General features: G+C 37.7%; 1 protein-coding gene across 9 annotated transcripts in view; it reads left to right on the forward strand.

The window, feature by feature from the left end:
- The window catches only part of DGKB (diacylglycerol kinase beta), a 1,123,143-nt gene that overhangs the window by 497,351 nt on the left and 599,807 nt on the right, over nt 1–25,985 (forward strand). For all 9 annotated transcript variants that reach the window (XM_086397581.1, XM_086397582.1, XM_086397586.1 and 6 more), the window contains 3 exons: nt 6,798–6,847; nt 11,301–11,375; nt 16,046–16,165. In XM_086397581.1, the coding sequence (XP_086253707.1) occupies nt 6,798–6,847; nt 11,301–11,375; nt 16,046–16,165 (245 nt within the window). The remainder of the gene's footprint in view (nt 1–6,797; nt 6,848–11,300; nt 11,376–16,045; nt 16,166–25,985) is intronic.

Here is a 25,985-nt window from a genome sequence, read left to right on the forward strand (position 1 = left end):
TCCAGCTTTCTTCCCTGATGAATTTGAATTTGTAGACAGCCGTTAACTGCTGTTAATGTGTTTAGAAATCAACACTAAAAATATACTAGGGCTTCTATTTCATTCAGTAGTAAAATTGTTTCTGTGGATCTGAGAGAGGAGGTGTTGAGGCAAGGAAAACGACTTTATTTGGAAAGCCAGGTGACTGAGAAGATGGCAGGCTACTGCCTCAAAATAAACTATCTTATCAGGGTCTGGAGGCCAGGTTCTTTTATAGATCAGAAATGGAGAGGAGGTGAGGAAGCAGAGTAAAACGGCTATTAATCTTGCAAACATCTTCTAGAATGGCAAGCCTCTGGCAGGGGATGTGTTAATTTCTTCCTTCCTGCCAATTACAGGTGGATCTAGTTCTGAACAAAGGTGGTTCAACAGTCAGGTAGAGGGACAGGATTCTCTGAGGCAGCCCATTCCGTATGATAATAATAACAAAAGCAACTAAAAGCAAGTCAAAGAAACAGTGCCAACATGGAGTCAGAATTGGCTTCTTTTCTGCAACAAAGTGTTTTCAGATCAACTTTCCTGCTCAAAACAACTAGAACATTTAAACTCTATATATATAAAAAAAATTGTTTGTAAATTTTAGGAAACTCATCAAGACAACATTGCCCAACTTGTGGGTAAATTTCGTGGGAGTGGGGAGCCAGGTTTTTGCCAATATTTTTAAACTATAGTTTCTTAGGTGGCTGAGAGGCTGAAAAGGTAAGGAGCTTTGGTGGGCAGATCTTGGGGGAAAAACTTGAATTCTGGACTCTTTCTAGCAAGTGTATTATGCTTCTAAGTGTGGTGTAAATTTCCAGTTTCTTTATAATGGATAACTTTGAGTACTTTGTTATGATCAACTACTCATACATCTTCCTTTTCTGAAGTATCTGCTTGACTTTTTTGCCTCTTTCTTAAAAGCATTGTTTTTTTATTACTGAGTTATATGATCTGTTCATAATATTCTAGAAACAAGTCCTTTGCTATATAGATGTGTGTTCTGAAAATATTTTTTCAAATCTGCAGCTGACTTATTTTATTAATAGTCTTTTTTTTTGATGAACGGAAGTTCTAATTTTGATGAATTTTAATTTATCTACTGAAAAATACAGTCTTTGATGGTTCATATTAGCTTATGTTGATTCCTTGGATTTTTATCAACTCTTGAAGTTAGGTAATGTAAATCCTTCAGATTTGTTTTTTTCTTTTCAAAGTTTGGATATTCCAAGTTTATTTTTTTAATTTTTATATTTGTGTGCTTAGTCGCTCAGTCATGTCCAACTTTTTGAAACCCTTTGGACTGTAGCTCACCAGGCTCCTCTATCCATGGGCTTTCCCAGGCATTGCCATTTCCTCCTTGATGGGATCTTCCAGGCCCAGGGATTGAACCCAAGTCTCCTGTGTCTTCTGCATTGCCAGAAGATACTTATCTGCTGAGTCATCAGTCATGTGATTATTTAAAACAAAGCTGCTGTTATTTTTGTTGAGATTGTCTCCCTTATATGGAACAATCTGTGAAGAATTTACATTTTAATATTAAATGTTTCAATTCATTAACATAGTATATCTTTATAGGTTTTATATAGTTTTTCTTGGTGGTTTTATACGTTTTGCACAAAGGTCTTGTCCAATGCGATAAATTTTTCTTATGTATTTAGGTTTTTGGATATTATTGTAAAAGGTATATTTTATGTTTCAATTTCTAATTGTTCTTTGTAAGTAATAAAACTGCAATTGCCTTTTTATCTTACCACATCACTGAATATGTATACATATATATATTTATATGTAAACGTATATATCAGTATTTATACATTATAATTTCTAATATAATATATAACCTATGTTATATAAGATGTAATACTTAACATAGTTATATTAGTTATATAAGTTCTAATATAGGTGTAATAAATATGATATATATGTTTTAATGTAAGACATCGCTCTCTCTCTATATATATATATATGATGGAGTTTCCCTAGTAGCTCAGATGGTAAGAGCAGGAGACCCAGGTTAGATCCCTGGGAAGATCCTCTGGAGAAGGGAATGGCAACCCAATCCAGTATTCTTGCCTGGAGAATTCCATGGACAGAGGAGCCTGGTGGGCTACAATCCATGGGTTTGCAGAGTCAGACATGACTGAGCAACTAACACTTTCACTTTCATATATATGTATATAACATATTTGTTATGTAAGTTCTAATACATATGTAAGTTCTTATATATATGAAATATGTATTTTTATATATAAGTTCCAATTCTTTTTGATGATTCAATAGCATTTTATAAACATACAAATGCATTATTTGTAATTAAAGATAGTTTTAATAATTATTTTCTTATATGTACGCCAACTGCTTGCTGCTTCTCTGTGACAGCACCTTTCAGTGTTAGCCCCCCTGCCACACACCCTTCTCTTCAATGATTACTGCTGCTGCCTGTCATCACCATGGATTATGAAAAGGTCCTTTTTTTCTTGGGTCACTACCATCTGATTAATCTTCTAGGCTTGTACTTCGGATAGGTAGAGGCTACCTCTTGTGCAAACTCTATTTTCAAGTCAGGCTAGTGAAGAAAAGGTATCTAACTTTTCATCTGTTATGGTGCTTTATAAGTCTGGCTTTTAGAATCTAGGAAGAACTTTCAGATGCTGCCCAAAATGAATGGCAGATACCCACAAATTCACACCACGTGTGTGTGTGTCTTTGAGTTCATATTTCCATGAAAACTTACCAGTAGGCATAGGTTTTCCACCTAGCAGAGCAGTATGAAATTGTTTGGCATTAATTAATCCTTATGCCAATAAAGATTAACAGAGTCACAACTGTCCCTCATTCTAAAATATAGTTAGGCTTTTGGGAAGTCCTTGCCTTGTTCCTGGCATTTAACCCCTTCTTTGAGTGGTGCAAGAATTCTTGCCACTTAAAAAGATATTTTTATCATTTTATGCTATACTAGAAAATCTTTTTTGTTTTGTTTGTTTTTTATAAAATTTATTTTAATTGGAGGCTAATTACTTTACAATATTGTGGTGGGTTTTGCCATACATTCACATGAATCAGCCATGGGTGTACATGTGTTCCCCATTCTGAACCCCCCTCCCACCTCCTTCCCCATCCCATCCCTCAGGGTCATCCCAGTGCACCAGCCCTGAGCACCCTGTCTCATGCATCAAACCTGGACTGGCTCACATATAATATATATATTTCACATATAATATACATGTTTCAATGCTATTCTCTCAAATCATCCCACCCTCGCCTTCTCCCACAGAGTCCAAAAGTTTGTTCTTTACATCTGTGTCTCTATTGCTGTCTTGCATATAGGGTCATTGTTACCATCTTTCTAGATTCCATATATATGCATTAATATACTGTACTAGGGACTTCCTGGTGGCTCAGATGGTAAAGCATCTGTCTACAATGCGGGAGACCCAGGTTCAATCCCTGGGTTGGGAAGATCACCTGGAGAAGGAAATGGCACCCCACTCCAGTACTATTGCCTGGAAAATCCCATGGACAGAGGAGCCTGGTAGGCTATAGCCCACGGGGTCAAAAAGCGTTGGACACGACTGAGCGACTTCACTTTCACGTTCATACTGTACTGGTGTTTTTCTTTCTGACTTACTTCACTCTGTATAATAGGCTCCAGTTTCATCCAACTCATTAGAACTGATTCAAATACACTCTTTTAATAGCTGAGTAATATTCCATTGTGTATATGTACCACAGCTTTCTTATCCATTTGTCTGCCGATGGACATCCAGATTGCTTCCATGTCCTGGCTATTATAAACAGTGCTGCGATGAACATTGGGGTATGGGTATCTCTTTCAATTCTGGTTTCCTCGGTGTGTATACCCAGCAGTGGGATTGCTGGGTCATAAGGCAGTTCTATTTCCAGTTTTTTAAGGAATCTCCACACTGTTCTCCATAGGGGCTGTACTAGTTTGCAATCCCACCAACAGTGTAAGAGGATTCCCTTTTCTCCACACCCTCTCCAGCATTTATTGCTTGTAGACTTTTGGATCGCAGCCATTCTGACTGGGGTGAGATAGTACCTCATTGTGGTTTTTCTTTTTTCTATTTTTTTTAATTAATTTTATTTTATTTTTAAACTTTACATAATTGTATTAGTTTTGCCAAATATCAAAATGAATCCACCACAGGTATACATGTGTTCCCCATCCTGAACCCTCCTCCCTCCTCCCTCCCCATACCATCCCTCTGGGTCGTCCCAGTGCACTAGCCCCAAGCATCCAGTATCGTGCATTGAACCTGGACTGGCATCTCGTTTCATACATGATATTTTACATGTTTCAATGCCATTCTCCCAAATCTTCCCACCCTCTCCCTCTCCCACAAAGTCCATAAGACTGTTCTATACGTCAGTGTCTCTTTTGCTGTCTCGTATACAGGGTTATCGTTACCATCTTTCTAAATTCCATATATATGCGTTAGTATACTGTATTGGTGTTTTTCCTTCTGGCTTACTTCACTCTGTATAATAGGCTCCAGTTTCATCCACCTCATTAGAACTGATTCAAATGTATTCTTTTTAATGGCATTGTGGTTTTGATTTGTATTTCTCTGACAGTGATGTTGAGCATCTTTTCATATGTTTGTTAACCACCTGTATGTCTTCTTTGGAGAAATGTCTGTTTAGTTCTTTGGCCCATTTTTTGATTGGGTCATTTATTTTTCTGGAATTGAGCTACAGGAGTTGCTTGTATATTTTTGAGATTAATTCTTTGTCAGTTGCTTCATTTACTATTATTTTCTCCCATTCTGAAGGCTGTCTTTTCACTTTGCTTATAGTTTCCTTCATTGTGCAAAAGCTTAATTAGGTCCCATTTGTTTATTTTTGTTTTTATTTCCATTACTCTGGGAGGTGGGTCAATAAAGGATCCTGCTATGATTTACATCAGAGTGTGTTTCGCCTATGTTTTCCTCTAGGAATATGACAGTTTCTGGTCTTACATTTAGATCTTTAATCCATTTTGAGTTTATTTTTGTGTATGGTGTTAGAAAATGTTCTAGTTTCATTCTTTACAAGTGGTTGACCAGTTTTCCCAGCAGCACTTGTTAAAGAGATTGTCTTTTCTCCATTGTATATTCTTGCCTCCTTTGTCAAAGATAAGGTGTCCATAGGTGCATGGATTTATCTCTGGGCTTTCTGTTTTGTTCCATTGATCTCTATTTCTGTCTTTGTGTCAGTACCATACTATCTGGATGACTGTAGCTTTGTAGTATACTAGAAAATCTTGAAATGCATGGTATCTTTGTTGTGATAAGTTCTTTTTTTCTTCCTGAATTTTATTATTTAGTACATAAGAACAATTATCATGGTTTGCAAGATATTTATGTCATTAAGCAAGCCCTAACATTGTATCCTTTAATTCAATAGGTATACATTTTCCCCTTACTTTTCAACATCTTTAAAGTCTGTTTCCATTTTATAATAAATAGGACATCATAGCTAGGTTGGTAGCATTTTTTTTTTCCTTTTAATGATATGCAGGCTAGTTTTCATCACTGACTCAATGGACATGAGTTTGAGTAAACTCCAGCAGATAGTGAAGGACAGGTAAGTCTAAAGTCTTGTAGTTCCTGCTGTCACAAAGAGTCGGACATGATTTAACAACTGAACAACAGCAGGCTAGTTTTGCATCTTATAAATATCTTAGAATTTTTTAAATATAATACTCATTTTTAAACATGAAAAATAATGAGTTACAGATTAAAGTCATTTCATAACTATGTCTCCTAGTTGTCACTGTCTTTAGTTCATGTTATAAGCCTCAGACATCAAGACTCTTCAGGAAATTATACAAACCCAACACAACCCTCATTTCCATTCCTCTATTTTTACAGCTGTGGCATTCTTCTCTGTTTATCTCAGCCCAGCACCTGCAGCCTTTTCTGTAGTCTCCTCATGGTGTGTGAGCTCTTCAAGGGGTCCTTAGGCCAGCCATGGACCTCTGCCATGCTGCTTTCCTGAGCTCTCTGCGGTGGAGCTAACAGCATCATTTTCATGTTTGATTAGTTCAAAAATTGGTTACCCCATGAAACTAACCCTCAGATTTAAACAAATATATCATTATACCCATGACAATAACATAGTTTTGTTTCTGCATCTTCTATCAGAAAAATTCCCTTATTTTACACTAAGTTTTCCTTTCACATGCTGTCTAATGATCAGTCAGATCAATGGCTTATCTGTGTGCCATGACCTATAGCTTTTGATACATGTTTGTGTGTGTCATCTTGCTTAACTTTTACAACAAATATGTGTCTTAGGACATGGTGAGGATTCTCATAGTATAGATAAGAAAGCAGTGTTTGAGCTCACATAACGGTGGATGGCAGTTTTCAGATTATAATTGATCTCCAAACCTCTAAATCAGTTATTTCTTCTTATCCACACTGTTCTTTAATATCCAGACTCTGAATGTCTAAACTCCTTCTCTTCTGTTATTTTTGAATTTCCATTTAATGATCTTGTAAAAAAAATTGAGCAAACAATAGCAGTTTGTCATGATTTCTAGCTAAATAACAAAAATCAGTAGAACTTATATCTGATATCCAGTACTTTTATTAATGATTAATAATTAATTCACGTTGAAAGCTTAAATGATCCCATAAATTAGTTACTTGAAGGTGGGGAGGGATTTAGTAGTATTTATTTCTGACAGAAAATAAATTTTCAAGAGTATGCCTTATTCCAGCATTGATCTTACTCACCTCTAATCTTCTTTTCAACACCTCTTTTATTTCTAGTTATGTTTCGCCTCTATGACACAGATGGAAATGGCTTCCTGGACAGCTCGGTAATTTTTTTCTTCAAATTTTCTGTGAAAATTTAAGAGTAGTTTGTTCTGAAAAGTGCAATGAATAAATTTATAGCTATTACCACAGAAGACACAATATAATTTCCATGCACTGATACAACATTTTTATCATCTGACTTTTTGAAAGCAAGTGATCAGAGGAAACTATTAGGATTATAGTTGTTCTATTAAATAAGTTTACTACAGAAAAGTGACTTTTTATACAAAGAAAGATAAAAAAGACCCCAGCCCTGTCTGAATAAAGTGTAAGAGAAAGATGAGGGCAATGCTTTAAAAAGATATCTCTATATATATCAATGAGATTTGACACTTAGGAAAATGTCAAGAACACAGGTAGAATTTAAAAGAGTTATAAAGTCAATTCAGTCATTTTATTATTTTCCCACTTTTTAAAGAGGCTTCTCAGGTGGTGCAGTGGTAATGAATCTTTCTGCCAAAGAAGGAGACACAGGTTTGATCCCTGGGTGGGGAAGATCCCCGGAGGAAAGCATGACAACCCACTCCAGTATTCTTGCCTGGAGAACCCCATGAACATAGGAGCCTGGCGGGCTACAGTCCACGGGGTCGCAGAGAGTTAGACATGACAATGCATAGCACCCACACACATTTTAAAAGTACTCTTAGTCTCATGCTGCTGCTAAGTCACTTCAGTCGTGTCCGACTCTTTGGGACCCCATAGACGGCAGCCCACCAGGCTCCCCCGTCCCTGGGATTCTCCAGGCAAGAACACTGGAGTGGGTTGCCATTTCCTTCTCCAATGCATGAAAGTGAAAAGTGAAAATGAAGTCGCTCAGTCGTGTCTGACTCCTAGTGACCCCATGGACTGCAGCCCACCAGGCCCCTCCATCCATGGGATTTTCCAGGCAAGAGTACTGGAGTGGGGTGCTTAGTCTCATATGTTGATAAAATAGGCCATTATCTTTAAAATTGCTTTGGTAAACTTCCCTTTGAAAAACACCTTATCCCATTTTACACTCTATCTATAGTTTTAGTTATAAAAAGAAATAGAAGAAAATATAATCTCATAGAAAGCAATAAATATTTATTTTATTCATAATATAGGCATATCATTCACAGCTTTCAAGGAGTAGTTAGCTTCTTAGTTCTCAAATCAGAACCTTATAAATATATCTGTTTAACAGATGAATGTATATATGTATTTCAGATATATTTTCTGCCTAACATTTTGTATATTATATCATGTCCTATTGTATGAAGAAAATATAAGAATATTACTGAAAGAATAAGTGTCAGATTATGGAAATTTTGAAGTACATAGGTACCTATAAAAACAAATGTTTCAATATACTGAATACTGATTAACATAAACACTTCTGACAACGAGTTTTTCTCATCATCTGATGTACTTCCCAATGGCAGAACTCAAACAGATTTTTACAAGCAGAGCAATGAAGTTGGACATACATTAATGTAACACTGAGTAGGATAATGGTACATTAGCTTCTCCACAGAGAGATAAAAATATACAATTGCTCATTTAGAAATCTGAGTTGATGCTGTGATTGTGGGATTTCTTATGCTAGGGTATTTCTAATTTTTCAAATACTGTTATCTTTAGTGCCTAGTAGTGTTCAGTTTTCCACTTAGGAATATTAAGCTGCATGATACATTCGCTCATTTTCTGGGGGCATTTCATGGCTAGTCATTTAGATTTCTTCTATATATGTCAATATGCTTATTGTAACACTTCTGATTATACCAATGTAAATTTATTTTAAAATCAGATTTGTTTTCTTTTTTCTTTTTTAATAGTTCTATTACTTTATTTTAAAAAATTAATTTATTTAAATAATTTTCTTTTTAATTAAAGAATGTGTCTTTACTAGACTTTTAGCCATGGGTTGGCAACTAATTTGAAAATCCAGTCAAATGCTTCTTTTGGTCTCTGGACATTTTTTGGTTAACATATAGTAAATTACTAACAATATTTATAATTATATTCTGAATATTATACAACAAGCTGAGGATAAATGTTTGCTTATGACTGAATTAGTCTTTTTTTGTAAATAAAGCTCTATGGTTTTTGGCCACACAATTTTCTGCCCCAGGAGATTTTCTTCACCACCAGGTTGGAACTGCAATTCCAATGTCATTTTCTTAGAAATTTAAAGGCTTAGCTGTTCATATATTGGAAATACAGCAGAATAAAATTAATACTTTGAGAAATGACCAGTATGTCTAATAATACTAGTTAATGTTATTGATTACTTGTCTCAGATAAGATCAATGTATTTTATATAATGTATTTAATCTTTGTAGCAACTCTATTAACTAGGTACTATTAGCATATCCATTTTTACTGAATCTTTGAGGGGTTAAATGACTTATCTGATATCACATGCCCATACAATAGCACACCCAAAATAGTTTCAATTTCTCAAAACATATCCAGAGACTTCAGTGGTCCCAAATCATTGTTGTTTAGTCACTAAATCGTGCACACTTCTTTTGCAACCTCAAAGAGTGTAGCCCACCAGGCTCCTCTGAGCATGGGATTTCCCAAGCAAGAATACTGGAGTGGGTTGTCATTCCCTTTTCCAGGGGATCTTCCTGACCCAGGAATGGAACCTGCGTCTCCTGCATCTCTTTCATTGGCAGGCGGATTCTTAACCACTGAGCCACCAGGGAAGCCCAATGAGGGGATTGTCAGAAGTAGGAAGGTGTATATATGCCAAGATAAAGTACCTGGAAGATTAGTTACACACACACACACACACACACACACACACACAGAAGTTGCTCAGTCGTGTCCGACTCTACGACCCCATGGATTCACACACATACATAAATTCTAGCCTCTAATTCCAAAATAGTAATGTTAATTGCTCAGTCATGTCTCATTCTTTGCCACCCCACCGACTGTAGCCTGCCAGGCTCCGCTGTCCATGGTTTCTCCAGGCAAGAATACTGGAGTGGGTTACCATTCCCTTCTCCAGAGGATCTTCCCAACCCAGGGATCGAACCTGGGTCCCCTGTGTTGCAGGCAGATTCTTTACCATCTGAGCTACAGCAAAGTCCTGATACTACACTTGATCCTGGTCAAATGTGTTTGAAATTTTTTCTTATCTGTAGTAAATAAACACATTTGTATTTGCGTTGTTTCTGAAACAGCCTATGTTATAAAAATAATACTTTTATGATTAGAGTTATATTTTTCAGTTTCTCAGAGGGATGCACAAATCCTTCTATCAAGAGAACCTCTTTAACCATATTTTCTTCTTCATTTTTATTAACCATATATATTAGATTAGAGATTTGAGTATATTTTATTAATATGCTTTTCAGCTTTCTTCTTTTATACTTCTTATACTTTAAATTATCATACTATAAAACACTACTTCTAATTATATCACTTACTGACTTTAAGTTATTAACATTCACAAACTACATTTAGTCTGTTCTAAAGATACAGAAGAATTAAAACATTAAATAAATCGGTATGAAAATATATTTTAAGTTATTTAGCCAAGGCATCTATATTAACCATCAGTTCTTCACAAAGTTGTTATTGAGCAAAAGAATGTGAAAATTCAACCTAAAATTCTGTCTCCTCATAAAATAAATTCTACATGCCTTAGCCTCCAAACCTTGACCTGAACACACCTCTAGCAGAGCAAATTATACCAATAAATGGCTAAAATAGTCAATATACATTCTCATTATATCAGAATAAAAATAAACCTCAGAGTTACCCTCAAACGCTTCCTCCCACCCTTCCACACCTGTTTTCAAGCTGTGGAGTAAGGATACTTGGAGGGAAGTTTGGAACAGAGGGAACAAGGGTGTGTGTACCTGTGGCTGATTCTTATCGAAGTTTGACAGAAAACAACAAAATTCTGTAAAGCAATTAACCTTCAGTTAAAGAACAAATAAAAAAAATGATAAGCTTGTGAAATTATGCATGCTCCTACTTTCATCAGATACTGCTTTCCAAACAAAACTTTTCCTAAAAATCTTCTGCTGGAAGGAAATCTTTCTTTGTATAATTGTGCCCTCTCCTGGTGAAGCTTTCTAGACAAAGTCCAGAAGGAGCAGATATTTAGTATAGTTGACTTCACAGTTGGCACAGTGGTAAAGAATCCTGCTGCCCATGCAGGAGACACAGGAGATGCTGGTTAGCTTCCTGGGTCGGGAAGATACCCTCGAGGAGGAATGGCAGCCCATTCTAGTATTCTTGCCTGGGAAATCCCATGGACAGAGGAGCCTGGAGGACTGTAGTTCATGGGGTCTCAAAGAGTTGGACATGACTGAGCATGCATGCATATGTTTACTTTTTATATAAAAGTAATCATTGCACTCTTTTAGTGTTTGAGCTACACGCTGAACAAATCAATTCCTGTAAGTCAAAGTTGAAGAACTTGCTAAGACCTTGTATTCATCCTGTCTCTCTCCCTCTCCTCTCCTCCTCCAGGAACTAGAAAATATCATCAGTCAGATGATGCACGTGGCCGAGTACCTCGAATGGGACGTCACTGAACTGAATCCAGTAGGTATAGGGATGATTTAACTCTTGGCTACTTTCTAGAAGGCACTTGCTTCTTTCATCTTTTTTGCCATCCTAGTATGTAACTGGCATTTAATTTTATATTTTCATAACTCTTAAGTTACTATTTATAATCAGTAGTCAAAGTGGATTCTGAGTATAAAGTAATGTATGTGGTTTTCTGAGGTTCTTAGCAGTGATATCTTGCTTTTCTTTCTCATGGAAATTAATCTGAATTGATGGTCTTAAATAAGTGTAAGTAAACAAGCTGTTGATGACACTACCAAGGTCATACCATGCCATGAAAAAGTCAAATAGATACGTATTTTAGGATCTGCATGTTTTCCCTTATTTGGGAATAGCTGGAGTAGTCAATCTGAAAGAAGAAGAAGGTGATTATGAAGATGATAATGATGGTTGTCTGTGCACGGGGCACTGTTATCTTTCCATCTGTGTTATTTAAGGCTCGCAACCCTAAGAGGTAGATACTACTGTTTGACTCATTTTACACATGAGGAAATTGAGACCCCAAAGGTTTCTGTTTTAATTTATTTTATTGCAGTGTAGTTGATTTACAATGTTGTGTTACATTCTACTGTACCGCAAAATGATTCAGTATATACACATTCTTTTCCATTATGGTTTATCACAGGATTGAGTAGAGTTCCCTGTGCTATCCAGTAAGACCTTGTAGTTTATCTATCCTGTGTATAATAGTTTTTATTTGGTAATCCCAAACTCCCAGTCCATCCTTCCCATCCACCCCCTTCCTATAAGCACAAGTCTGTTCCCTGTGGCTGAGTCTGTTTCTGTTTTGTTGGTAAGTGCATTTGCATCATATTCTGGATTCCACATGTAAGTGGCATCATATGGTGTTTGTCTTTGTCTGGTTGACTTGCTTTACATGATAATATCTAGGTCCATCCTTGTTGCTGCAAATGACATTATTACATCATTTTTTGTGGCTAAGTAACAATCCATTGTGTCTATGTAACAGGTCTTATTTTATCCACTTTTCCTTCAATGGACATTTAGGTTGCTTCCATGTCTTGGCTGTTGTAAAAAGTGCTGCAATAAATATTGGGGTGTATGTATCTTTTTGAATCATAGTTTCTTCCAGATACATGCTCAGGATTGCAGGGAGACTCCAAAATGTTAGTGAAAGTGAAGTTGCTCAGTCGTGTCCAACTCTTTGGAGACCACATGGCGTGTAGCCTACCAGGCTTCTCGGTTCATGGGATTTTCCAGGCAAGAATACTGGAGTGGGTTACCGTTTCCTTCTCCAGGAGATCTTCCTGACCCAGGGATTGAACCCAGGTCTCCGGCATTGTAGGCAGATGCTTTATCATCTGAGCCACCAGGGATGGTATTAGTGACTTGCTCCCACACTCTCTAGCTAGTGAAAGATGGAGCTAGGAAACATTAATCATGTTGTTTAAAGAAACAGTATCGAACAGTGCCTATAAGAGCATAAAAACCTCTTGTTTCCATAGATTTATATCCAAGTTACCAATATTACTCAAATGTGTATTAAAACAAAAGTGGTTTGAAATTTTTACTTCAGTCACAGGTAATATTTGGGGGAGAGTTAATGAATGTTATTGATTTTAGTTTCTCTTGAAACCAACTCAATTTAGCAAATTGTACATTAGTTAAGTAAATACAAATCAATTTAATTTAAATGTTTTACATTTTATATGAATTCAAAGAGCCCATTTAACCACATAAATTCCCATTTATGCAGTCAGCTCCATGGTAATGGCATGATAATGTGATAGGAGAGCTCAAATCACATTTTCCTTGCATTGCAAACTAGTGCAGTTAAAGTGCAACCAAATCAGTGCAATGCTGTGTACAGGGCCAGCACCATTCTTACTGGGATCAGGGTTTTCCAAGTTTTAACTCAGCTGGTTTTTCTTTTTCCTTTTTGAAAGTGGAAATGCATATGTTGTACACATAATGAGTGGCAGATATCATTAACAAAATTTCAGTTTGCATATGGAATAATAAAGTGGATGGTAACATATTTAATTAGAAGAATATTTCTTGATTCACTGTGATACTGTTTGCACTGAAATCAAAGGACTTCTTGTAAGTTCTGCCGCCTTTGTTGGTTGTGTTTATGTAAAACAGCTTTCTCTATCATACTTAATACCTGTGAATATAATTTATCTATTAATCAAGGCTCTTGTGCTCACTGGAGTAATAAAGGGAAGAGAACCATTTTTTTAGTCAGCTTTCTAAGCAGACGGAAGCACCACTACATCACAAGAAAAGTATTTGGTGGTGGTGGGGTTTGAGAAAATGGGGATCTGGATGCTCTGTGGAAGGGATAGTGGTGGCTGTGTGGTCTAATTAGAACAAATACATACTGGAAAATGTGATTAATAAGCTAAATAGCAGTATTAGTCATTTGTGGCATATACTAATAAGTCTGTCCTTTCTGTGGGCAGTATGGAGTGTCAAGATAAAAGCCTTGCCTATGTCTGTAGCTGCTGTCATAATAACTGCCTCATCCTGCCTGATGATTCAGCAGCTCTCCCCGTTTCAAGTGTGTGTGTGCTTTTATATACATTGTTTGACTCTTAAGTTGGCATGATAAATAACAAGAAGGATACATTTGATGTTGATGGCAGTTAGTAGGGGAGATGAGATGTCCTTGAACAGAGTTCTTAAAAACTAATCCAGGCTCTCCCATTAGATTTACTAAGTACGAAATGAATGGATCAGTTCTCTGAAACAAATGCTCTGTGTTTTAGTTCTCGTCCCGTTTGTTCATTTCTGTTGGTTCATGAGAGTGCCTTCAAGAGGCAGGGCCTTTTAATCAGACCTTATGCCCAATTTTAAATGAATTCCCTTGTCCTTCATTTTGAGAGTAATGAAACTATTACAGCATCATTTTTTCCCAAGAAGACTCTCCAGTACCTATAGATACATTTGTTTCTAAGAAGGAAAATTATCTGATTTTAAAATACTTCTTGAGGAAAAACACCAATCAACCAGGTTCAGCGATGTTGAGGCAAATGATCCTTCTATCAACAAACATATCAAGTATTCCATTCATTGCACCTTTTCAAATTTTTCTTCTAATGCGCTCTGTGTTTCTTTCTTTTTTTTTTTTTTAATGGATTAAAACTTCCATATTAGATAAAGGTGGTGAGTTACTTCCTTCCCTGGAGTCTTCCACATTTTCCTCTTTGGTGCCATTAGGTAGGAGGTACTACGCCTTTCCAGCAGCAGTAATATAATTTCTGCTCATGTAACTTGGGGCTTCCCAGATGGCACTAGGGTAAAGGCTCTGCCTGCCAGTGCAGGAGACACAAGAGACGTAGGTTTGATCCCTGGATCGGGAAGATTCCCTGGAGAAACACAGGGAAACATGCTCTAGTATTCTTACCTGGAGAGTCTCATGGGCAGAAGAGCCTGGTAGGCTACAGTCTATGAGGCCACAAAGTTGGACATGACTGACCCACTGAACATATAATATAACCCTAACAACAGCTATATTAAACTTACTATGTATGCTAGATACTCTTCAAGGATACTTAGACTATATTAGCACATCTAACTCTCACACCAACCCTTGGAGTTAACAACACATATTAGCACTATGCAGCCAAGAGGTAAATGTATTCTGCATACTGTGGAGAACACCTCGGGATACTGTATGCAAGTCATCTTTAGAAAAGAAATCTAATCCAAATGGTCTGATTGTTTAACTTCTTGGCTCTATTAAGTTCTGATAGGCAATTAAAAGCGACTTAATTCCCCTGCCCCATACCACTTAGCAAAGAATTATTTCAGCTCTTTGCCATGAAGTTAATTTGTTCAGTCATTATCTGGCATATATTTGAATAAAAAAATAATCTAGAGACAGCAATTAAAGATCACTTTCATCCATAAATTAAAGGTACCTTTTTGTTTAAGCTCTGCCATTCAGTGAGAAAATATTAAAAAGTTAAGCAATTATGTCTAAAAGCTAGTCAGTATAAGTAGTCATGTTCTAGAAATCATAGCAAAACTACTATTATTCTCAATGACAGGATTAACATTGTAACAAATTATCTAGATAGTTACCTCAACTTCCCAGTTAGCTGCTGTTGTGTGTGTGTGTGTGTGTGTGTGTGTGTGCGCGTGTACCCGTGCACATGTGGGTGTGCATACTGAGTCATGTCCAACTCTTTGCAACCCCCTGGACTTTTAACCTGCCAGGCTTCTCTGTACTTGGAATTTTCCAGGCAAGAATACTGGAGTGGGTTGCCATTTTCTTCAGGATCTTCCCAACCCAGGATTGAACCCGTGTCTCCTGCATTGGCGGGTGGGTTCTTTACGAGTAGCACCACCTGGGAAGCAGTTCGCTGCTAGTCACGGTTTATTGGGCTTCCCTGCTGGCTCAGATGGTAAAGAATCTGCCTGCAAGGCAGGAGACCCGGGTTTCATCACTACCCACTCCAGTATTGTTTCCTGGAGAATCCCGTGGACACGGGAGCCTGCAGAGCTATATAGTCCATAGGGTCGCAAAGCAACTTACACACACACTCCTGAAGCAACTTACACACATGCACACACACACAGAGTTTATTATAATCAATTCATTGTAATACTTGGTTGTATCATATGAAACTTATTTTATTGATTCATTTTCAAATTTTTCCTCATCTTCTCTATTCTAGATCCTCCATGAAATGATGGAAGAAATTGACTATGATCATGATGGAACAGTCTCTCTGGAGGAATGGATTCAAGGAGGCATGACAACAATTCCACTCCTTGTGCTCCTGGGCTTAGAAAATGTAAGTATTTACATAGATGGGGTAACATGGTGGTAAGTCAGTGGAGGTCTCTTTTATACATTTTGATTATAAATTCATCTATTTTCTACAATTAAGTATTTATTGAGTGCCTGATCCTTCTAATATGTATGACTCTGTGCAATTTAACAGTAGCTCCTTGTATAATAATACTTGCCATGAATATACTAGTTCATTTTAGGTATTACCTTATTATTTAATATATAATTGCTCTCTTTTCCCCACCATTTAAAGTGTAATCTAGTTTAAAAATTATTGATCTCTTTTTATCTAATGGAAGAAACACCCCAGCATGATTGCATGTTGTGGTTCTTATCATACTCCATCCATTTCTATACTTCTCCTCATGAAGATGATCTAGTTTATTGGTAAACAAACCCGTAAGTGGAGGAGCCAATTATAATCAAGGTGGTTGACTCTATATACACGTAAGTGTAAGCATATTTTGGACATGGGCTTCCCTGTTGGCTCAGACGTTAAAGAATCTGCCTGCAATTCAGTAGACCCGGGTTTGATCCCCCTATCGGGAAGATTCTCTGTTGAAGGAAATGGCAGTCCACTCCATTATTCTTGTCTGGAGAATCCCATGGACAGAGGAGCCTGGTAGGCTATAGTCTGTGGGTCACAAAGAGTCGGACGCAACTGAGCGACTAACACTCCACAGCACTCCATATATGTTGTCGTTCAGTCGCTCAGTCGTGTCCGACTCTGCGACCCCATGGACTGCATGCAGCACACCAGGCTCCCCTGCCCTTCACTATCTCCCAGAGTTTGCTCAAATTCAAGTCCATTGATGCAGTGACGCCACCTAGCCGTCTGATTCTCTGTCACCTTCTTCTCCTCCTGTCCTCAATTTTTCCTAGCATCAGGGTGTTTTCCAATGAGTCGGCTTTTTGCCTCAGGTGGCCAAAGTATTGGAGCTTCAACTTCAGCATCAGTCCTTCCAGTGAATATTCAGGGTTGGTTTCCTTTAGGATTGACTGGTTTGATCTCCTTGCTATCCAAGGGACTCTTGGAGTCTTCTCCAGCAGCACAATTAGAAAGCATCAATTCTTCAATGCTCAGCCTTCTTTATGGTCCAATTCTCACATCTGTACATGACTCCTGGAAAAACAGTAGCTTTGACTATATGGACCTTTGTTGGCAAAGTGATGTGTCTGCATTTTAATACGCTGTCTAGGTTTGTCATAGCTTTTCTTCCAAGGAGCAAGCATCTTTTTGTTTTCCTTACGTAGCAGTAGTTTGTCACAGTTTTTCCTTCTAATCCTGTCAATGTTTTCTCATATCACTGCCTCCAGTGGTAATTAAAACTGGTGGTTTGGGGAATAACATACCAACCTCAGATCAGAATGTGATATGATAGTGACTTTGAATCTAGAGCTTACTACCCCAGTTTGGTTGAATTTCGGTAATAGTTAATTTAAAAATTCAACACTGGATTTTTACACTTAGCTTTAATAAACAGGAATTAACTACCACATTCAGATAGTATAATGTATAATTAGATTCAAAGACTGTTACTTATGGAAAGCAGCATGGCACATAGAATAGTTGGAGTTTTGAGATGCAAGATCGTAGTGTTCATTGCTTCTCTGCTTTTTCAAGTATTTATTTACTGGCTGCCCTGGGTCTGTGTTGCTGTGTGTGGACGTTCTTTAGCTGCAGAGAGGGCTGCTCTCTAGTTGCGGTGCATGGGCTTCTCACTGCAGTGGTTTCCTTGTTGCAGCTCGCATGCTGTAGAGCACAGCTTCTGTAGTTGTGGCAGCTGAGCTTAGTTGCCCTGCAGCACGGGGGACTTCCTGGACCAGGAATTGAACTGGTACCCCCTGCACTGCAAGACAGATTGTTATCCACTGAACCACCAGGGAAGCCCCTGTTACACTTCTTGTTACCAGCAATAACAGTTTTTCAAATTCAAGACTATGCTATAGTTAACTCAAGATCCCCGATTTTTAAGTCAGTTCCCAAGAGCTCTTGCAGTCTGTGTGAAATATGTGATAGTGTGTAAAAATATGTTGCACATTTTTACATATTATTTTGGGAATATATAAATGGGCTTTGGGATGGTGGAATTCATCTGTTTCATCTGGATCTTCAAATTCTTTTACATTCAGGTTAATCTTATGGGGCCCATTGGATTTTAGCAATGGTCAGAGTAGGGAAAAGTAGAATTACTAATAAATGATAAATAGGAAATTAATCTTAAGGTAAATAATTTATTAAAACAAAGATAATATCAGCCTTATTAATAGATACATAGTTCCACATTTTGAGAATTAATGAAGCAATACTTCTTGTGTCTGATGTTCTTATACTATACATAACCTAGTATCTTCTTGTAATAACTTACTATGTATCTCTGCATCAAAAATGTTTGTTTCATTTTTTAATATACCTTTGACAAAGGCATATGTAAATCAGAATATTGGGTGAAAACAGAAAATAAACTGACAAAATCTTAACTTCAGAAGGTTTGGTATATGTCCTGTACTGAAAAATAGTTGGTATGACTATTCAAGATGTTCCAATGATAGTGGTTCCTGAGAATGGAATTTTATGTTTTTAAAACTAAATATTTTTAAAACATTTATGGAAATTCTAGTATGAGAGAAGATTTAGGAATCAGCAAGTAAATTATTTGATAATAGCTGGTTTGACAGGAACCTGGGGAATTGGAAACATCTATATTTCTAATATCCCAGAAAAAATTTGAAATAATATTTTTCTTTGGAAGACATTGCTTACAAATTTTTTACAGCTTTACTAATAAGTACAGATATTTGTGAAATTATGAACATTGCCTGGGTAAATATAGTCCACAAATCTGTATGCATGTTAATTAAAAATATTTTAAACCAATATGGTATACCCCAGATACTAGAGGGCTTCCCTGGTGGCTTAGAGGGTAAAGAGTCTGCTGCAATGAGGGAGACCCCGGTTCCATACCTGGGTCGGGAAGATCCCCTGGAGAAGGCAATGGCAACCCACTCCAGTACTCTTGCCCGGAAAATCACATGGACGGAGGAGCCTGGTAGGCTACAGTCCATGGGGTCGCAGAGTCGGACATGACTGAGCGACTTCTCTTTCCTTTCCTTCCAGTTTCTAGCAGCAACTTCTTTAATTCAGCGGAATGAAAGTTCTTTGCCATTAATTTCCATCATGCTAATGTTACATAATTTACTTTATATTGATATTCTTAGATTTATAGTGTATGTGTTTCTTTAAAAGATTTTTTGGGGGGGATGCTTCAGTTCAGTTCAGTAACTTAGTCGTGTCCAACTCTGTGACCCCATGAACTGCAGCACGCCAGACCTCCCTGTCCATCACCAACTCCCGGAGTTCGCTCAGACTCACGTCCATCGAGTCAGTGATGCCATCCAGCCATCTCATCCTCTGTCGTCCCCTTCTCCTCCTGCCCCCAATCCCTCCCAGCATCAGAGTCTTTTCCAATGCTGCTGCTGCTTCAGTCGTGTCCGACTCTGTGCGACCCCATAGACGGCAGCTCACCAGGCTCCCCCGTCCCTGGGATTCTCCAGGCAAGAACACTGGAGTGGGTTGCCATTTCCTTCTCCAATACATGAAAGTGAAAAGTGAAAGTGAAGTCGCTCAGTCGTGTCTGACTCTTAGCGACCCCATGGACTGCAGCCTACCAGGCTCCTCCGTCCATGGGATTTTCCAAGCAAGAGTACTGGAGTGGGGTGCCATTGCTTTCTCCGTCTTTTCCAATTCTATGCTATGCTAAGTCACTTCAGTCGTTTCCGACTCTGTGCGACCCCATAGACTGCAGCCCACCAGGCTCCCCCGTCCCTGGGATTCTCCAGGCAAGAACACTGGAGTGGGCTGCCATTTCCTTCTCCAATGCATGAAAGTGAAAAGTGAAAGTGAAGTCGCTCAGTCGTGTCCGACTCTTCGCGACCCCATGGATTGCAGCCTAACAGGCTCCTTCGTCCATGGGATTTTCCAAGCAAGTGCTTAATGGGAGAAATTCAGGGTTCAAAGAAACCTGAGCTGCGTTCCCAGTGATGGCCACTAGATGGCAGGGCTACATTGTTTAACATTTGTAGATGGCCTATGAGATTGGATGTTTTCCCTTTGAAGAACAATTCTGAGAGTGTTTTCTTCACTTCTTAAAAAAAAAAAAAAAAAGCTGATAATGTTTTTAATATTGTCTTTTGTAAAATAGATAAGCCATTAATTATATTCACAAATCAGAGCATCTATTTGTTAAAAAGAGCTTTTTAATTCCCAGACATGGTAAGTGTTTTACAAACCAGGAATGACAACTGAGTGATGAGGGCCTTTTCTTTTTAGTAATTGAGATTTATTTCCTTTTCTGTAGGCAATTAATATGTTATATTATTACCTGTAGAGAATTTAATTCATGGAGCCATTTCCCCGGTATCCTACCCCCTACTTTTACTTTTCAGATTAGAAATCTAGAAGTTTTAAGTTGAATTCAGCCACTTAATATGAGGCCTGTCTTATTGTTGTCCTATATACTCTTGTCTATTGTCTATTATGAGCTCAGGGAGTAGATGCTAATTGATAGTGCCTGTTAAATACCACAGTGTATTTGAAAATGACCATGGTGTATGTCCCCAATTACACAGATAGAAAATTGTCCTGGGAGAACAGTCCTCATTTGTAATGTTACGCAGAGCAGCTGTGATTTTACTGGAGTTCAGTTTTCTCCACCAACAGGATCTTTAAAACTACACTGTTTTACATTATACCTATTTTGGTGCCAAAAGCAGAATCGTAGTTTATCAAAACCTTGTTCTTTATCAAATGCTAGAGGGTAAGAGTCATTTTCCTTCCCTTAGAAGGAGTCCTTCAAACTTCATGAGACCCAGTATAAAATGATATAGTCTGTCATTTGGGGGGGGGGCATTTGATTACAATAAAAAAATTATGTATGACACTGAGTCATTCTTCCTTCAGCATTCATCTCAATTAAGAATATGTTTTTTTTTAATCTTACTTTGAATGGATAAAATTTATTAAAATAACTGTGTCTAACAATAAACTCAGAATGATGACAAACTTCGCCTATTAAAGGACAGATAGCAAATAGTTTAAAGTTTGTGGGTCATAAAGTCTCTGTTGCAACTGCCAGACTGTGCCCCTGAGGTGCAAAAGCAACTACAGACAGCACCTAACTGAGAGAGCAGGGCTGTGTTCTAATAAAACTTTATTTACAAAAATAGCTTGTTGGCTATGTTTGACCCAAGGGCCATAGTTTGCTGACCCCTGATTTATTCTATTGTTATTATGCCATATCACAAATTACATATTATATATTCTGTCATAAAATACAATGAGTTTTAACTGGTTTTAAATCATTTTGGAAAGAAAAGTCTGATTAAAAAAAAATAGATCAATTAGATCATTCCAGTAAGGACCAATGAAGAGATGATAGAATGGCAGTTAACATTATCAAATTGGCCTTCACCCTGACTTGGTTTGGAGAAGAAAATAGCAACCCACCTCCAGTATTCTTGCCTGGGAGATCCTGTGGACAGAGGAGCCTGGTGGGCTACAGTTCATGGGGTCACAAAGAGTTGGACATGACTTGGCGATTAAACAACAACAATAACCAGCTTGGTTATGAACTGACCAGGTGATTTTGTTGCTAGACAGTCATCTTCTCTGGACGTGTTCAAAGAAGTTAGTCAGGAATATCCCTTTCCTTTTCTAATGTTCTTTCAGTTCAAAGGTTTGTTGTACTAGATGAACAAGATAATTAATGATGCTGTGAGCGTGTCCTAAGTTGCTCAGTCGTGTCTGACTCTCTGCGAACCTTTGTTCTGTAGCCTGCCAGGCTCCTCTGTCCATGGGATTCTCCAGGCAAGAATACTGGAGTGGGTTGCTGTTTCCTCCTCTAGAGGATCTTCCCAACCCAGGGATTGATTCCACGTCTCTTATGTCTCCTGCATTGGCAGGCAGGTTCTTTACCACTCGTGCCACCTGGGAAGCCCCAATTAATGATGCTCCAATTCCTGAAATCTTTGATCTGGGATCATTGTTAGATTTTTCAAAGAAAGTTTCTAAATTCACACTATCATAAAAACTGGAATACAGATTTAAATAGAAGCCTGGCTTAAAATAAGGATACCTTAAATTCTTAGTCTTGGATTGTTGGTGCCAAATCTGGCCTGTGTGATTTTTGAATGGTTATTTATTTTGACTTCTTTATTTTTGTTCAGAGTCCTGGTTTTTAAACCCTATAGGCAGTTTACAGTGTAAACTTTGCCATTGTTTTTAATGTTTTGGTATATGTATTTTTGTGCCTGATTCAATAAAGTAAAAGTATTGTTTGGTTTGATTTCTGATGAAGATTGTCCCCTGGTGAATATGAATGGAGAGCAGAAGATGATGTATTCTAAGCTGTATTTGGAAAAGTAATGTTTCACACTCTATTTTTTTAATTTGGTTGCAGTGTTGCTCTGCTGTTTATACATTGCTCAATCAGGAAAGGAGTTATGAAGCTGGATAAATGCAACCATTCTTGAGATTCCACATCAGGTCATTCAAGGAAAATAACCATGTGATGTTACAGTCTGTTGAATTGGCATTTGAACCATAAGATTATCAGGGTCTGAGCCTGATTTCAGAATGTGCGATCTGGAGAAGGATAGTTGGTTGTAGCTCTGCTCAGAATTTTAAAACTTCTCTCTACATTTTCTTTTTGTCTAAAGGGAAGTTTCTTTTGTATTGTTATATTTTTTTGAGACCTTGAACAGAAAAGTAAGATAATTTAATGGTGCTTATTGTTGATTGAGTTGGAATCCATTTGCAACCTTAGCTCTCTATGTGTTGTAATTGAAGGCAGTTGAAATGAGCTTAGCAGGGGAATGGGAGCATTCTGGCTTTGACATCAGTGAAATTTCTCCATGACATTTTTAGAAAAGGTGTGTGTGTGTGTGTGTGTGTGTGTGTGTGTGTGTGTGTAGGTTGCTTAGTTGTGTCCGACTCTTTGCAACCCCATAGACTGTAGCCCACCAGGCCCCTCCACCCATGGGATTCTCCAGGCAAGAACACTGGAGTGGGTTGCCGTTTCCTTCTCCATCTTTAGAACATAATGATATTTATAACATTCCTAGTTCACTTGAGCACTATGTACAATCCTGGAGGTATTTAAGGGGAAAAAGCTAAAACTTTACAAATCACTAGATAAAGAAATAGTTTTCAATATTTTCCAAAGAGCATTCTTCTCTTTGAAACTTCCTTTTGACTTAAAAGGTCAAAAGGAATTAAAAGGTGAGGAAGACCCTGATGCCGCTCTGAATTTTCCTGGATTTCATTAAACATTTCTCTGACGTCAGCACAGAACTGAACTACTTCATTATAAAATACAGTGTTTACTAAATATCAGGAATACATTTTTGTTAAGAGTAATGTCTAATGATGGAAAAAAATAGAACACAATTTTTATGAAATAAGCCATTTTAAATCTACAAACATCCTTCTCAAATCTTTTAGCTGAAATGCTGGGATGTTACACAACTCAACCCAATGATGGTAATAATATTTGCTGTTTATGTAACACCAATCTTCTGAGGAGCTAAATTGACTTCACAGGTATTGTATAATGAAACCTCACAGCACGGTCTGGGTGAGGAAAGTGGTTACTGTCATTTTATTAGAGAGGAAAATAAAGGTGAAATGGCTTATCCACATTTTCATCAGAGGCCAGGAATGAAGCCTTCCAGATTGGCTCTTCATTGCTTTTTTAGAAAAATGAATTCCTTTCTATGACAATAAATATTTATTTGCAATAGAAGTACTAATAGGCATATGCTGTCCCCGCTGATGGAATATAGTAAGGGGCCCATCCTCCCCCGCCCCCACCAAGTTTACCATCTAAATAAGACAAACAAGACAAGACATGAAAATACAGAGCGTTGGAGTGTAATTTGCACTGCTGAGAAGTAGTTGGCTCCTGGTTTCAATTTCTTCTCTTGAAGTCACATACATATTTCATCCTTTGCATAGTTTGGCAATGTATCCGGCTAAGAGCTATAAAGCTATTTAATTTGTTTTTGGTAAAGCGTTTTATGTCTGGATAATGGATTTGTACATCAGTGACAGCCTGTAACATGGCTAAGTGTTCTGATTGACAGAACACCCACGTTCAGACTTGTTTATTTTTTGATAAGGAAAATGCCAGCTAACTTAGTCCATATGTGTTCTTCCACGGGAGGAGGCTTATTCACATGGAATGGACACTCATTTAAAAATAAAATGACAGGGATTATGAGAACAGTCATACATATGAGAACTAAATTTTCCTTTCTCTTTTTCACTTAAAAATGTTTTTTAAGCATTGATCCTATGAACATTTAATGCTAAATTTATCAATATATATTTTAAAAAATTTATCTCTTAATCTTTTAGTATCAGGCTACCTTATTCTTATTTGAAAGAATAGAAAAATTTTAAATATAGACAGTTTATTATAAACTATAGCAGAATTAAGCAAATATATAAAGCTTTCCCACCTGGCCTTCCCAGGTGACTCTGTAAAGAATCCTCCTGTCAATGAAGAAGATGCAAGAGTAACAGGTTTGATCCCCAGGTTGGGAAGATCCCCTGGAGAAGGAAATGGCAACCCACTCCAGTATTTTTACTGGGGAAATGCCAAGGAGAGGAGCCTGGCAGGCTACATGGGGGTCACAAGGAATCCGACACGACTAAGTACATGCTTGCGTAAAGCATTCCATTCATATAACGAAGATACTAGAAATCTTATGACTCAAGCAAACCAGAATTGGATTCAGAAATTACTATAAAAGCTACTTATTAAGTTTTGGGGAAAACAATGAAACCCCATTGTCTTGAGATGTCCTCTCCATGACACCTTCTGCAGAAGTGTTTTTGTGGAGAGCTTGTGAGTCTTTTGTTGGGAAAATGAAGCTGAGTATTATCAAGAACTGTGAAGGTTCTAAGAGTTACCTACTTGTATGTGAACAAATGAACTTGCCACAGTTCTGTGGGTGCTGGCAGAGGACGTGAGTGTCTGGGTCAGAAACCAAGATTGCTGCCTCACCGCAAAGAAGCAGTAAGAGTCTCAGAGCTGATCTAGCTCTCCAGGCCTGCAAAGTCTCTTGGGGTGATGCAGAGGCCCAAGTAACAACATCAAAGCCGAGAACTCTCTGGCTTGGGGTAACTAAAGTGAAATGAAAAGTGTTAGTCACTCAGTCATGTTTGACTCGGCAACCCCATGGACTGTAGCCCACCAGATTCCTCTGACCATGGGATTCTCCAGGCAAGAATACTGGAGTGAGTAGCCATTTAATTTCTCCAAGGGATCTTCTTCACCCATGCATCAAACCCAGGTCTCCCATGTTGCAGGCAGATTCTTTTCGGTCTGAGCCACCGGGGAAGCTATTATCATATGCAGTAAACAAGCTTGCTTAACCTTTGTCTATAAAAGAGAAATTATTTTCATTATATCAGACTGTAAGTAAACCTGCCCTCTGCTCTGGAGGGAGATATGTCTCTACAATGCAAGGCTGTACATTGTTGAAAGAGGACAGTTCTTCTGCTTACAAAATGTGCAGATGATCAAGAGACCCATGGAGAACTATCTCCCAGGAAGCATTTCCATTAATGCTTCATATTATGATGCAAATTTGACATTTCTGGTTCTAATGTAAGAATTAGTTACTATGAATTTAATTGAGTGCTTCAAATCTGGTGGTTTATGTCTTGACTAGGAATAGGAAAAAGTGGTCAGGAAGCATTACTATTAATATTGTATTATTTAGAGAAACAAGATGATCAGGACATGTTTATATTA

The sequence above is a fragment of the Bos grunniens genome, chromosome 4, assembly GCF_055505025.1.
Source record: "Bos grunniens cultivar Pamir isolate PY7600 chromosome 4, Bosgru_T2T1.0, whole genome shotgun sequence".
Lineage (NCBI taxonomy): Eukaryota > Metazoa > Chordata > Mammalia > Artiodactyla > Bovidae > Bos > Bos grunniens.